The sequence below is a fragment of the Marmota flaviventris genome, chromosome 13 (assembly GCF_047511675.1).
Source record: "Marmota flaviventris isolate mMarFla1 chromosome 13, mMarFla1.hap1, whole genome shotgun sequence".
Classification (NCBI taxonomy): Eukaryota; Metazoa; Chordata; class Mammalia; order Rodentia; family Sciuridae; genus Marmota; species Marmota flaviventris.
In genome coordinates this window covers 74365470-74382269 of record NC_092510.1, presented here as the reverse complement: position 1 = coordinate 74382269, position 16800 = coordinate 74365470, and the positions used below count along the sequence as shown (strand labels likewise).

At 36.7% G+C, this 16800-nt stretch overlaps 1 protein-coding gene across 1 annotated transcript in view; it reads left to right on the top strand.

The window, feature by feature from the left end:
• Grin3a (glutamate ionotropic receptor NMDA type subunit 3A) overlaps positions 1 to 16800 on the top strand; it is a 179727-nt gene that overhangs the window by 120374 nt on the left and 42553 nt on the right. Inside the window, exon 6 of the mRNA XM_071600459.1 lies at positions 7959 to 8110. Coding sequence (XP_071456560.1) covers positions 7959 to 8110 — 152 coding nt within the window. The remainder of the gene's footprint in view (positions 1 to 7958; positions 8111 to 16800) is intronic.

Genomic DNA, 16800 nt, shown 5'->3' with positions numbered 1-16800 from the left:
TGCCTGAAATCCCAGTGGCTTGGGAGGCTGAGACAGAAGGATTGCAAGTTTGAGGCTAGCCTCAGCTACTTAGCAAAGCCCTAAGTAATCTAATAAGTCTCAAAATAAAAATTTGGGGAGGGCCTGGGGATATAGCTCAGTAGTAAAGTGCCCCTGGGTTAAATCCCCAATACCAAAAATAAAAAAAATAAAAAGAAAGAGAGAATGATTATATTTTACAACAGAGCCCCAACATTGATCTAATCCAATCTATCTATTTTAGACATAAGAAAATCCAAGGATATTGTATCATATTTTCATAATTATATAATTAGATGATAATGTGGGATTAAAATCCAAATCTCAGTTTCCAATATAAGTGTTTTTCACTAGTTGGAAAGTAAGTGGGGGGGGGGACTCATTTTAAAGTTTACTGCCCTTTAAGATACTAAACGAAAACCTTGTTTGGGACCCCAGGTTTGCCTTTCTCCCAACTGGCAGCAATTTTTGCTTCCAACTAGATCAACCAATCAATCAAACTTCAGAACCAAAGAAGGACTGCTTTGTCAGTAGCTTCTTTCATTCTGAGTGACAGTTGATATATGGAGCTGATATTTGAACCAGCAAATTTCACATCTCCCAATTCCCAGCTTTCCCTCCCTGACAGTGCGTGCTAGCTCTCAAGACAGCCGTGCTCACTTGTCAGAAAACACTTTGGCTTGAAACAATCCCAAGGGGGTGCACAAGTCCTATTTCCAGAAATCTGTGCTTTGCTGTATGTTAACTAGGGTATCAAGACTATTTGATTCCAATTTCCCAATCACATTTGGTCTCTGTCTCTCCTAAACGCATCAGCAGATATTTTTGCTTCAGTCTGTTTTTTGTGATGAATGAGAATATAACAGCTGATGCTATTTCTTTAGACCTGTCCAAGGAGAAACCAGTCTTCAGTCTAGACAAAATGACCCCCACCTGGGTCAGGGATGGACTTCAGGAAGAGAGTGGGATTGGTCTTTTATTAAGACTGCAGTCTTGGATAGCAAAACCATAAAGAGAGAGAAAAAGCAAACACTAGAAAACCAAAAGAACATTCAGTATATGCTCAGTAAACCCCATTTTAATGTAACAATGGAAAATTTCCCTTTTTTGTGCATGTGGCAGTAAGGGATATGGAAAGGATACTACATTTTATTTACATCCTAAATGTGTGGGGTAATGGAAGTCCTTCCTACCATAGGGCTACTAATAATAAATAATTTATGGGCATAAAAATGAGGGGTTTCATTTTCCACCTTTGTCTTCGGGGGGCCACCTGATCTTGTCAAAAGGCAGAATACGATGGTTTGTTTGCCTCTTCTGGACCACAGTGCCAGATGCCACACAATTAACTCCCCACTGTTTTCCTGTTTCCATTTCCATCTGTGCTCATGAGACTTGGTGTCTTGCAGTTCCTATCATCTCTAGACACCACATTGTTCTCAAAGAGAATAAAAAAAGTGGCACAAGGAAGAGCTCTCCCTGTAAGACAGCGGAAGGATAGCAGATTCCAAAAGAGAGAGCATCGTCATCATTATTGATACATACTCAAAATGGATGAAATACAAATCAGAACACTTAATTCAATATTGCCCCTGCCAATAAGTTCACAACCTAAAAACAGACCCTGGAAAAACTCAAAGGGAGGATTCTTATAAGTTACATGCAACAACAACAACAAAAAAAAAAAAAAGCTAAGTCTTGGTTGCTGATTTTTTTTTTAATGTTTAACTCAAGAATTTGGGGAAAAATATCTCCCAATGAAATTTTCTCTTATATATATTTTTTAATATTTCTTTCTAGTTGTAGATGCACACAAGACCTTTATTTTATTTACTCATCTTTATGTGGTGCTGGGAATTGAACCTTGTGCTTTACACGTGCCAGGCAAGGGCTCTACCACTGAGCCACAACCCCAGCCCTCTCTTATTTTTTTTAATGAAATTTTTGAGAATATGAGATGCTTTTCTTTAACAACATTTAGGTTTTTTGAACTTATTCAAATGTAGGCTTTGTTATTAATTAGATTGCGTAAATATAAAAACATCATCATAGCAGTTTATGATGAATGCTTCCCCAGTAAACTCACAAATGTTGCAGATGCCTATCTGTATCCCTCCACAGAGCCTACTGCAATCCTGGTCATACAGCAATCATATAATAATTGATGTATTACCAATTATATAGTTGATTAGTTTAAATTCAAAATAAGTACCTAATTCCTTACAAATATTGTTAGTTAAAAGTATCCTGATGTTTTGCACATAGTTTTCCAAGTGCTTAAATATTTTCAGGAACTGAAGAGGGACAATAGAGTCTATTGACTCCTACGTGACTTCTATATTCACTCTATATAGTATTGATACACTGCTATTGTCTGAATTTTTGCCTATTTTCCAAAATTCATATGTCAAAATATAATTCTCAACTAGAAGATGCGGCTCTTGGGGGAGGTCATTAGATCATAAAAGCTCTGCCCTTATAAAATAGGATTAGTGTTCTTATCAAATGGGCCACTGGGAGGGAGCTCATTCACTCATCTATCATGTGAGGACACGACTAGAAGTCATCTATGAGCCATAAAGCTGGTAGTCCTCACCAGACATTGAATCTGCTGCCACCTTGATCCTGGACTTTCCAGTTTTCAAAATTGTGAGAAATAAATGTCTGTTATTTATAAGCTACCAAGACTTTGGTATTTTGCTCTAGTAACTCAAGCAGACTAAATAAAATACCTACAAATTCACCCTTCTGTGCATATTTAGTTTCAAAAGGAAAAAGTAAGGCCAATGAGAGACAGTAGCTCCATGTTGAGCTTAAAACCCTTCATGATGGGTACACTTTGCTACTAAATAGTACACAATGGAGCAAATCCAACCTACAATTTGGTTCAATTCAAGAGCATGTGGAAAGTCTTTGGTCAAAATGCTACTTAAATGCTAGGGACATAAAGACATATTGTGTTCTTGGGGGGAAAAAAAGAGAGAGATTTGAGATAAATGAATACATGTCCCAAATTCATGAATCAGGACAATAAAGGTCAAACAAGGAAAAAAGACCAATGTAACTGCAAAATAATGATCTGTGACCTTTCTGCCAAAGACTTGCCTGTTTTTCAGCTTGTTCTTTTTCTTGCTTTGCCAATAATCATTTAATACACTGCTTGGAGCACTGGTTCTGGGGTATGGGAGCTTGGATTAGAAGCTCTCAATAACTGACAAATTTCTTAATCATTTCTCTTGGTTCCTCATCTGCATAATGAGGATGTGAATAATACACCTATAACAGTGATGTTGTAAGTATTAAGTAACACAATAAACAGAATGCATGTAGAATCATGCCTGGTACATAGAAAGTCATCAATAAATTATTACCCAATATGTCAAATTGATAAATTGAGACCAATACACTATAAAATTTCCCAGGATAGTCTTCATTGATCTCAGCTTTTCCCAGACTCTTCTCTCCCCAGTTTGATGTGCTAAGGGTAAGGGAGGGTAAGGGAAATCCATTTATAAAGTTCCCTTTGCAATTGGGACTTTCACAATATATTCTCAACCATTGTCCCAAAGTGGTTAAACATGGTATTACAAGGACAGAGTACAAAACTGAATGACTCTTCCTTCCCGAAGTCTCTTTAACCCTATCTAAGGTCTTATTTTCAAAATATCTTTTTTCCAACCACCTTTCAGGAAGATTCTTTTAGTCTATGAATTTCTAACTACACATTTGCTAGTCAAAATATATTCCCTCTGCTCTTAGCTGAGTAAAGCTGATTTATCCATGGGGAAAAGATCAGGATTCTATTCTGAAAATTGTTCTCTTGGGCTATTAAGCTGTATCCAATTTCCAGGGTGCCTGACGCCTTCATCTGTAGGGTTGAAGGATTTCATTTTGCTTCATCCATCAACCACAAAATAGTCAACCCTGTCTTTATTTCAAAGCCACATTTCTAATGATAATGAAAGCAACGAAGGCTGACTCAGCATTTTAAAAATAACAATTCTTTGACCAATGAACACAATCAAATTTGAGAAGCAACTGAGAAAACAGAAGTATGGAAATGGAACCTTCAAGGTTTTACTTTTTTATGTTTCTGAACAAAATGGATATTTATATCTCTTAACAAAGACCTGTTCTCGTTGCCACATAATTTTTTCCTGTTTCTTTCCTCATTCCACATCAAAATTCATTTTAATTAGCTAATAATAATTAGCAATAGAGCTATTAAAGTGTCAATATCCAATATATGTATTAAAATAGAAAATTTTAAAAAGGATAACAATCTATGTTTATCAGCTGATTGCAAATTAAACTAAGCATGATGGAGTGGAGTGATTTAATATTTATTATTTTCTGCATAGCAATTTTTTATAACTGTCTTGCAACTTTAATATTGCTTTTTTCTTAAGAGTATTTTAACATTTTTCTTGTAGTACCAAGATTCTGTTCTTAGATTATGTAGATTTATTGTATTAATTTCAAATTTTTTTAACTTCCCTATGTATTTTTTTAATATTTATTTTTTTATTTTTAGGTGAACACAATATCTTTATTTTATTTTTATGTGGTGCTGGGATCGAACCCAGTGCCTCACGCATGCCAGGCGAGCACATTTGAGCCACATCCCCAGCCCTTCCCTATGTATTTTTGCCTTATGTCAAAAATGTCACTATCGAGAATCAGTCTAATATGCCTCTCTCTTTCTTTCACTTGGTAGCAATCTCTCCTTCTGAACCTGAGGGATGCAATAAATGCCTATCAAATGAAAACTATTCTACCATTATAACTCCAATGCAGGTTGGAATTATTAGCTTTAAGAGGATTTTTAGGAGAAACATTTTAATTAGTAAGCGTCCTTGCTTAGGGAATTTCTAGCATATATAATCATATGCAAACTTACTACATTGACACCACTTGCTGAAAAGTTTATAAATAAAATCTACCTGTGAACAATATATATTTGTGTTTGCTCAGTTTTGAGGGTTGTGGTTTTTAAATGAATTACCTTATTTGGGGGTAGTGCATCAATGTGGCTACAGTGATAGGAAGTACTGAAAGGGAAGAAATAGGTCAAGTATTTCCCTGACTCGACTTGTTGAGATGGACATGGTAGAAAGAGCATTGATTTTAGAATAAAACAAATCTCTTTGCAAATACTGACTTTGCCAACTAAACTAGCTATATGATGTTATCTGTTACTTATTCAATCTTTGAATCTCTGAGTAGTATGTACTCTGGCATGGGTACACATAGGGATACATTGGGGAAATGTCTGGCACAAAGGAAGGCTCAGAATGTCCTAATTTTTACTATTGAGATACCAGAGTGATTTAACTGAACACAGTGCCACAATCTAGCACACAATCTTGGGCCAGTACATGATTCACAAAATAGGGTAGAGAATGCAAAACGTTTGTCCAAGAATTTTACTTGGGATATAGTGAGCCCTCAGTAAATATGAGAAATTGTTGTTGCTGAAACCTATTGCTTTAAAGGGAAAACACAATAATATTCATCATATTTGACCCAAACTAATTATCCTGACCACCAACCCACTCCCATTAGATAGTTCTTACCTGCCCCAGTTCTTCTCCTTAATGCATCTGTCTCAATTGAAATAAAATAATCACTATGTGATGCACTGTTTAATGTCTCCCCAAAGACAGTCTGTGACAACAGAGACCATGTCTGCTTTTCTCTCTACTAAATCCTGAACACTTAGGATTTTACTATTTACTCAATAAGATGTTTGATGAATGGACGAATGTGTGTCAGTGAATTGTTGAATCTTATTGCCTATGTATCTAATGTTGTAACTGACATGTAAACAAGTACTGAATACATGAGTGGGCAACTGAGATTCCTAAAGAAAACTGGTAACTTCCTTATAAAAAGTTGCCCATTATATTTTTTAAAATGTTATTTAATGATAACATCAGCAGAAGAAAATGCTGCCCATCCAAAGTCTTTTATCATCAGTCTTTCCTTTCAAACCAAACTAATAGGCACAAAACAGGCACCCAAAATAGCTCTTTGAATGGAAAATTCTAATCATGTTTTTGACATTGTCATCATTTCCTTGACTCCCTATTGTTAAGGAACAAACGGAATTATCAGGGGAAAAATGTGCAATTTTTTAAAACTCAAAAATTGTTTGGCATTATTTATTTCAACTCTTTCATTGGTTATACACACATCTCAAGCCTCATGTTCTTAAAAATGAATGGCTGCATTGAAAAAGGAACAAAAGCTAATATTTTTGGCATTGAGTTTTAAGATAGAATAATTATAGCAAATATTTGTTTCCATTAAGTATCTTTGGATTCTTGACAGGCTTTTAGTCTTTATCTGTGAAAAAGGAACTAACTGCATTTTTAATTTATCTTCCTCAATTATCTTGAGGGCAAAAATAATCTTTTTTTTTGACCATGCTATCTAACAGCTAAAAAAAAAGATGTAGTTAATTAGTCTCTTTCACGTGGCTCATCAAAGATATTAACAGTGTAGGAACAGTTTGGAAAGGAAGTAAAGCTACATGGAATGAGAATATAGAGACTAAGATGATTAATAAAACCATATCCATCTTGGTGCTCTCTCTCTCTCTTCATCCCTTCCCCCTTTCTCCTATGCTCCTGTGCCTTATATAATTTCAACCTTGGATCTTTAATTTATCATATTCTTATTTTTTTTTCAAAAATATGGCTTCAGCCAGACAAGGTGGCACATGCCTGTAATCCCAGTAGCTCCGGACGCTGAGGCAGGAGGATTGCTAGTTCAAAACCAGCCTCAACAACTTAGCAAGGCCCTAAACAACTCAGTGAGACCCTGTCTCTAAATAAAATACAAAATAGGGCGGGGTGTGGGTCAGTGGTTAAGTGCCCCAAGTTCAATCCCAGGTACCATAAATTAATAAATACATAAATAAAACTTCATCACATACATATGTACTCCTAATAATACACTGTCTTGTTTTGAGTGTTTTTACATCTACATCTTGCATTCATATTCCAAGTAATCTTTTGGGATTGTCACATTTCACCTAACAACATAGTGCTGAGGCATCCATATCATTGTGTCTAGTTCTAGTTCAAATATTTTACATTGTATAATATTCAAATCAGTTTGTTATAATATTTATTTAATTATTCTCTTGCCAAAGAACATTTGGACATTTGTGTTGGTTTCAATTTTTGCTATTATAAATAGTGCTTCTAACAACATTCTTGATCACATCTGGTATGCTTGTAGAGGTTTTTGAAAGTATACGTAGGAGCAGAATTGCTGATCTTGAAGTATATAAATGATCAACCACAAAAAAATAATAACTAACTGTTCTTCAAAATGATCATACCACTTTGTGTTTCAATAAGCAGTGTATAAGTGATCTGACTGGTCCACATCTTCTCCAACACTTGGTGTTACCAGACTTTTTAATAATTGAAGTCATTATAATTTCTTGTTGGATATTTTACTTTACATACTGTATTAAATGTCCACATGATCTTATTATATTATCCACAAACAGAATAAAATGAATCATAAAAGTAAAAAATTGTCATGTGTTAACAATAATAAGATAATGTCATAAACCAAAGATTATGATGAATCCAATTTTGTTACTTAAAATCCAGAGGCTGGATTCTGGAGAGGTGAATAGGGAATCCTAGCCTTGGTAATGACCTCAAAGATTGCATCTAAGGACTATTTTGAAGTGTTCTCCTAGAAAACTGTGCACAGCCCATCCCTATCCTTTTCAAACTCATCTATTCAGAGATTTGGCTGTTCTAAAAGTAATCATAATTAAGAATGTCTTAGGGTCCTTTGGAGGAAAGATCATGCAAACCCACCATTCCTTTATTGTCAGATCTGATAGCAATATCTATACAGTTATTCCTCCCAAGAACAATGTGAAAAACTTATGTGAGATTATTTTCTCCTAGGATATGGCATTGGTCTTCCACCCAACTCTCCACTGACCTCCAATATATCTGAGCTAATCAGCCAATATAAGTCACATGGGTTTATGGACGTGCTACACGACAAGTGGTACAAGATGGTTCCCTGTGGCAAGAGAACTTTCGCTGTCACTGAGGTATGGAAAAACTGCTGATAATGTTGACACTTCGCCTAGCTTTAATTTGAATAATATAAGGAAACGCTGTTACCTATGCCTTGTGGTCAATAATTCAAGCTATTTAATTTACTAGGACTCTCCATGATATTTGGATTATTCCTAACTTTGCTTAAAGAGTGACCATACCTATAAGAATTTTCAGTGAAACATGCTTGTCTTAGATTTCAAGGTGATGCTATTTTGATGAGTAAATGTCAAATTTTCTAGTTTATCCTATAATCTGTATTCACAAGTGCAGAAGAAATACTGCTCTAAATTACAGCAATAGACTCTGGGAATTACATCAATAGTGTTTAATTTAACCATTAGTTGCTGGTTGTTATGTGAACTTCAGAATATCCTGCAATAGCTAATCTAAGCCTTTGTTAACTTCCAAATGATAATTATCTAGTCATCCCTTGTGGATTTAAAATCTAGACATAACTTAGCCAATATTCTTGTATTACAGAATCATTGATTTTTAAAACTAAACACAACCAATTCCCTTCTTTACTATTGGTAAATTAATACACAGAGAACTAAGTGATTTGCCCAAGGCACACAAAAAGTCAAAATCTGATTCTTTCTATTGAAATACTCTGTCATTACAGTGTAATTAGAAACCTACAAAATAAGGTGGAATTGGGATGACCAAAATAGAATATTGAAAGGTGTAACAAAAGTAACAGGCCCAAATATTAAAAAAAAAGAGAAGTCAAATAAACAAGTACAAGGTTGGCCCTATGTTTAAAAAAAAACAAAAAACTGAAGACTATAATAATGGTTCTAAGTAGTCTCTGTGTGCAGGAACTCTCAAATTTCTGCTTGAACACAGACTCTTCTTTTGAACTTCAGAACATATACTCACCCTCCTATTTTTATGTCTCTATTTGGATATCCTACAGACATCCCAAATTTCACTCCTCAAAACCTGGATCCTCCATCCTCCCTCCCAAACCTGCTTTTCCTCCTGCATTTCACATTTTGGTAGTGGTAACTTTGCATTAAGTTATTCATCCTAAAGACTGGCAGGGATCGTTAATGCCTTTCATGACTCACTTTCTGCATCCATCAACAAGCCATATTATTTCCTTCTGTAAAGTATGTCTCAAACATGCCATTTATTGTCATCTCCACCATCGTCACTCTAGTCGGAGCTGTCATCCCTCACCTGGACCACTCCAAAAGCCCTCCTGACTGGTTTCTTTGTTTTCACTCCTGCCTCCCTCCAATTTGCTTTCCACATGGCAGATGGCTTTTCTGCTAGAAGCCTGCAATGGCCTCCCATGTTCATGAGGACAAATCTGAAGTTCTGGCGTGGCCTACAATGCCCCCTGGTACCTGCCTGCCCAATTCTCAGCCCCATTTCCTGACACTTTCTTCCTGGCTCATTCACACTGCACTACAATGGATATTTTTTTTTCCTTTGCAATGATCATTTTTACATGAAAATACACTAGTGGCTTCCCTGCCTTGGGATCCCTGAACCTGCTGTTACCTCCTCCCCCTCAAATGCTCTTACCCCTGATATTTGATCAGCTAACGTCTTCATGTACAAACTCCCAGCTAAAATCTCATTTTTTTAGACCCTGATAGATGCTGACCAATCTGAATCATATGTCTCTTCATGATTTCATATATCTCACTAATTATTTCATAGTACTTGGACATAATTTATAAATTTCACTATTTTAAGCATATATTTAATCCAATAATTGTTTTTAGTATATCTCTTTTTCATTAGATGATAAAAGTTCTGGGGGGAAAAAAAAACTTCACTTACTATTATATTGTCAGTGCGTCCTACATAGCAGGCACTCAATAAGTAATTATTGAATAGATAAATTAGATAAACCGAACAACATAGCCGAAAAGAAGTCAGGGGTCTGGAAGGTAAGAACGTAAAGCAGGAATGATATGTCCCAGCATGGGAGAGAAACCATGTACTTCCAAGCAGATTTAGTAAAAGTGAGAAAGCAGTGCTAGCTTAAAAAGCGTCATTGTTTAAACTTTCCATGCTTTATTTCTTACTGGATTTGTCATGAGTCAATCTGGGCACAAGAGTGAGATTATCACATGGACTTTTGGGGAGCTCTGGGCAGCAACAGGAGCTGCAGCTGCTAGTCTGCAGGTCTACAGAGCAGAGAAAAGTGAAGGGCGTTTTCCTTTGAAATTGGTGGTTCAAACTGTGATAAGGAGCAAGGTTGACTTCGAGTGGAAGCCGGTCGGCTCTGGGTCAGGTGGAAAGCTGCTACCCACAGAATTCTTTTGCAGGCCCTGTCACCTCCCCCATACCCAAACTGTCTCAAGGATTTTCAGACATGACCTGGGCACTTCCCACATACTTCCCATGGCACATGGATTGAGGCTTTCAGAAGGAGAGGTGTGGTGTAATCTAGATCAGTCAACAAGCTATCTGGGCCAGACAGATGGACGGCAGCTCCCACCAGAATAACACTCCCACCCCAGATCTAAAAAGCACAGTGATGCTGAGGATGAATTCTGCTCTGAAACAAATAAAGCTCCCCCAAGACTTGCAGGCAAGGAGGGGCAGAGCTCAGCTTACCGATTCCCCCAGTAAGTTTGCCTGTTTGGGGTCAGAGCTGAAAAAAGACAAACAATACAATAATTGTGTCCCACAAACCTCTTCAAAGCCAGGGGATCCTAAAATTGAAGCCTAGGAAAAAAGGGTTGCTATTTGAAATGCCTTGGCAAAAAGAAAACTGAATCTTTTTATGATGGTTGTTGCATTAGCTGTTTTACATAAAGTATTTTGTTGTGTTTTCCCTCATTATTTATTTTTTATAGTTCTTTCTAATCTTGTGCATTTTAATTAATTATGTTTCATTATTAGCTATCACTGTTACTAGCAGTTATTCTCTCCTCTCAAAGCAGAGCTGATGATTGAACTTAATATTTCGATTATGCTACCTGGATGTTTTGATGCTAAGATATTCCAGTGCAGGACGTATATTAAAGAGATAGCTACTTTCTAAAAGACCTCACATAATATAAGAAAAGAAACTCATCACAACAGATGCAGAAAAACATAGACACTCTGAAAATATGAGGAAGCAAGGCAAAAAGATGCTCCAAAAATTTATAATCCCTCAACAACTCTATCTATAGGTATTCAAGTGAATGAAATGCTGGGCAAAAATTTTAAAAATTTAGCTGTTAAGATAATCAATAAATTTTAAAAAGATATAAGGAATGAACTAAGGGAAAATATATGATATGAAAGAGCATTTTAATAAAGAGATCAAGATTCTGGAAAAAAACAAACAAACAGAAATCTTAGAAGGTAAAGGCACAAAAAGTCAAATAAAAAAACTCTATTGAAGCTGGGTTTAGTGGCACTTGCCTGTAATCCAATTAACTTGATAGGCTGAGGCAAGAAGATCACAAGTTCAAGGGCAGCCTCAGCAACTTAGTGAGACCCTATCTCAAAATAAAAAATAAAAAGGGTTGATGATGTTACTCAGTGATAAATCACCCCTGGATTCAGTTCCTAGTAGTGAGGGGGAAAAAAAAAACTTGGCTGAAAATCTCTCAAAAGAGATTAAACCAAGTACAAGACGGAATCTCAGAGCTTGAAAACAAAGTGGATGGACTTGAACATTCAGATAGTAGTTAAAGAAAAAATAAGATACTATGATCAGAATAGAAAAGAACTCTTGGACATTAAGACACCAAATTTAAGTCTCATAGCATCAAAGAAGGAGCGGAGACATAAGCTAATGGTATGGATAGCCTATCAGTGAAATAATAGCAGAAGATGTTTCAAACCTTGGGAACAGGAAGTACACCCATATGCTAGAGACATTTAGAACCCCAAATAGACAAGACCAGAAAAGAACCCCTCCACGACATATTAAAATGCAAAAAAAAAAAAAAAAAAAATCCAGATCAAAGAAAAAAATTAAGAGATAAGAGAAAGACACCAGGTCATCTTTAATGGAAAACCAATCATCAGAAACCCTAAAGTCCAGGAGTGCTTGAAATGACACATTTTAAGCCTTGAAAGAAAATAGCTGCCAATCGATATTGCTATATACAGAGAAGCTATACTTACTTCCACATTGAAGAAGAAATAAAAACCTTTGAGGATAAGCATAAACTAAAGGAATTCATGACTACTAATCCAGCATTGCAGAAGATATTTAAAGGGATCCTATACAGAGAAGAGGATAAAACAACTAAGAGAGCTCTGGAAAGAATAAATCTCATTAGAAGAGTAGACAAGCAAATGAGAATCAGTATTGAAGCAAACATTAGAAATAAATCAAAATGACAGGAAGTAATATATGCCTCTCTATAATAACACTGAATATAAATGGTTCCAGTTCTCCAGTTAAAAGAGGCAAATTAGATTTTTTTAAAAAGACCCCAAATATATAAGAAAGAAATATATAAAATTCTGCCTGAAAGAAACACCTCATATGTAAAAACATCCACAGGCTGAAAATGAAAAGATGGAAAAATGATATTCCATGCAAGCAGAATTCAAAAGCAAGCAGAGTAGCTCCTCTCATGTCCAACAAAGCAGACTCCAAGCCAAAATTAGTTAGAAGAGACAAAGAAGGTCACTACATATTGGTAAAGGGAAAAATCCAACAAGAAGAAACAACAATATTAAATATGTATGCCCCAAATCTCAGTGCACCTAACTACGTAACACAAACACTACTCAACTTAAAAGCTCAAATAGGCCCTAATAAAATTATACTAGGTGATTCCAATACACTTCTCTCACTGATAGGTCATCCAGACATAAAATCAACAAAAATACTACAGAGTTAATTCACACTATAAGTCAAGTGTGCTTAACAGATATCTACAGAATATTTTATACAACAATAGCTGAATATGCTTTCTTTTCAGCTACTCATGGAACTTCCTCCAAAAGATCGTATTTTAGGCCACAAAGCAAATCATAGTAAATACCAAAATGCTGAACTAATTCCTTGCATTTCATCAGATTGGAATGGAAATAAATCATAAACCAATAGCAAGAGAAACTATACAAACACATAGTGATTAAACAATACTTTTGAATGATGAGTAAGCCACTGGAGAATTTAAAGGAGAAATTTAAAAATTCCTAAATTAAATGATATTAAAAATACAACATACCAAAATCTCTGAGACACAGCAAAAGCAGTTCTAAGAGAAAAGTTTATAGCTGTGAGTGCCTACATTAAAAAAAAAGAAAGAAAGAAAGAAAAGAAAAATCCCCAATAAATAACTCTAGATTTGGGGAAGTTGCTTCCTTTCTCATTCCACACCTCCAGATATCTATACAGGAATATGAATTTAATCATCTGCAAGGGTCCTCCCATAGTGATTCTGGCTTCCCTTAATATCAATATCAACCTCAAATACAAATATTTAGTAGTTTAGATTATAGTATAGTGGTTAAAAGTATTATCTTTGGAGACAGTTCTACATTTGAATCCCAGATCTACAAGTTATCTGTTACAAGTCATGTTAATTTACCATTATGAGCCTCAGCATCTAAAAAAGTGGTGGGGAAATGTAATACCTACTTAATAGGATTATGGTAAAAATTAAATCAACTAAGGCTTTTAAAATATTGAACATACAGTCAAATATGATAACCATGAAGTTACTTATGCCAAGGATTATGAAGTTTCACTATAAATGTCCAGGGCAATACAAATTTATCAGCATTTTCAAACAAAAACAAATTAAGAGTGTACCAAAAAGAGACAGATTTTAGGAAAGAAACAAATAAACATCAAAACCATCACTTGTTTAGATGCTGGTTTAGATGTTGCATACAAAATACACTTACACTTTTTCAACCACTATTTTATTTTAAGGAAAGCAGTTGGAGAATTCTTGATGTAGTCAGCTGGAAGCACTCAGTTAGAGGCCATTTTCAGATCAAATTCTGGTTGTTAAAACATCCTGGGTCCACTTCCCAGGTCAGCTGAATTTGGAAAGGAGAAAGTAGTAGCAATGAGGAGAATGGAGCATATAATTAGAACTTCAGAGACCCAAGTAAAAGAGGGCTTGGTAATATCAATGTGTAATGTAGAGATGGGAGAGGAGCCCCAGATTCAGAGAATGTAATTAAAACACATGGAAGTATTCTTTTCCAGATATGGCGGTCTGCATTATGGAATATCCTGTTCTATGCAATGATAGTTTCATAATGATGTTCACATGCTCACCTGTGTGCATTTAAGCAGTAACACATATTCTTGTGCACTACCTGGCGTATTTGTCTTGAATGACCTAAGACACAACCTCAGACTTATTCTCTCTGGACCTAAAGATAGGATGCAATTAAATGAAACCAGTCTTCAGCTCAGTGGCTCAGCTGAGTCTCCTCTATGAAGGGCCTCTGCCTGCTGGATTTTCCTTTGCTCAACACACCAATACATGGAGTCTCCACCTGCTATTTTTGTTTGTTTGTTGTTTGTTTTTTCTGCTTTCTCCTGGAAAAGGTCACAAGAAGAAAGCATGCCTATTAGTACTTTGCCTGCCTTCTTTTTGTCTCAAATGGCATGCACTACTAGGCTGGGTTAGTGCAAAGAAATTGACTTCAAAATCGGACAAGTCATGTTTGAAGCCTACCCCTAGCACCAGCTTACCTTAGGAAAATCAACTTATCCAGCTCTGTTTCAAATTCTTCATCTCTTAGTGGCTCTTGTGAGATGAAAATAAGATCACAGTTTAACAAACATGGCCCTCCTCCCTCCCCCCCCCCCATCCACTCTTCTGCCTCTGTCTAGGAGAAGGGGTACCGAGCACAGTGCAGCAGAAGGAGGGATGCTCTAGACAGTACCTCTACCAACAGGTGCTCTAAATAAATGAAGATATTTCTTCATTTATTTCTGACCTCACACTCCATTTTGCCAAGTACTGCCACGTCTGTTGCCACAGAGCAATTCAACACCTTCTTGTAATAAAAAAAAAAAAATCCTAGTTCGAATAAACATATTATATGATCACCTAGTACTAAAACGTGAAAGATGCTTTTCCACCATTTCCAGCAGACATTAATACTTGGCTCATGTGCAGACCTTGATCTATGCACCACCACTCCCATCTCTTTCCAACACCAGAGCACTCTAGCTGCAGTTTCTCTGGAGGATAAACTCATTTTTTTAAAAATTCCAGGGCTTTGTCTGCTCCCCAGAGGCACCCAGGAAATTGCACGTCCAATTCTGCAGACCAAACCTAGGCAATTTTCAGAGAGGAATTTTAAATTGACCTCAATGCTTCCCCAATAGTCCTTCCAGCACAACTGTGACACTGCCACAGTGGGCTCACTGTCGATCAATTCTACTGGGAAAAAATGTATGGCAGGTTGTAAATTCCCTTCATCTCTCTTTGACTCAGCAAAAAAAAAAAAAAATGTAATTTTTTTTTCTAAAATTTAAGAGCTCCAAGGCAAAAGTTTTATGTAATCTGTTATTCTCAAGCAGGCAAGGAAGACAGAGAATCACAGCTGAGCAAGCTCCTAAATTTCTTCAAGGTATTATTAAGACATACAATGAGTTCTCTTTTTGCAAATGTCCCTTAAATAATGGGTTGAATAATTGCATCTTTTAGCTAAATGGGTCTAGTTAAGAAGGAAGGAGAAAAAGTGGTCTTGGCAAGGAACAGAGAGCATATTCCAAGAGACAGAGGAGAGTTTTTTAAAAACTATTTGCAAACCCGTGATTTAAGAAAATCAACAGAAACAATGCAGTCTCCCCGAGTGGGTAAGTTAAGAAAGACATTACCACACCTATGCCCTATGCCGGAGAGGCAAAATGGAGAGATAGGTTCCTAGAACCTGGGAGACACAAGAAAGGGCTTTCTAAGAGCTACGGCCATTTGATAATGTGCACAGCCCTCCCGTGGTGACCTCAGTGGGAGAGAACCAGGGAATAAATATCCTACCTCATCCTCCACCACCCTCCCATCTTCCACCTCTACCTTTGATCAAGGGAGCCTGTCTATGTGGTTCATCAAGTCACTTCCCAGGGTATGAAGAAGGACGAAGAAAAATGGAGAATGGATCTGGAAGGCAAAAGAATATCCAGCGCAACCCTTGTGGCAAATGAAAGGGGAATGAGCCAGCTTCAGGGAAGTGTCCACAGCCTGACCATCTGAGAATGGGCAGCTCCTTCACCTTCAGACACGGGTCCATTCTGCAGAGAGAGAGAGAGACTGCCTTGCCCTGTTCAGAAAGAAGAGATAAATACAACCAAGTTCACTGGAATGACCTTGGTCTTGGGAGTCAGACCCACCCTGGCTTTACCAATACCATGAGGAGGCAGCTCTAAGTCCTTGGGGAAATTACTTAACCTGTCTGAGCCTCAAGTTAATGTTTATGTTATTGCATCGTTACAGGGTTTCTGATTGAATCCAGGAGCCTCTTTGGGTTGTTTCAATACTGAGGGAAACAAAAGGTGCCCAGCAAGAGGCTGAACATGGGAATGAAGTTCTTTTGTAGGAACTGGAGGCCTTAATTGCATGGGGTGGGGAAAAGGAGTTTATTTTGAAATTGTATAAAAGCAAATCACCACACTTCGGTTTCTTTTATCAAGGAAAGTGCACCACAGGAAACTGGGCCCATTCCTGAACTTATCTCATCCTTCATTTCACCCTGTTCCTGACCAACCTGAGCTTTCATCCATTCTCGCCCC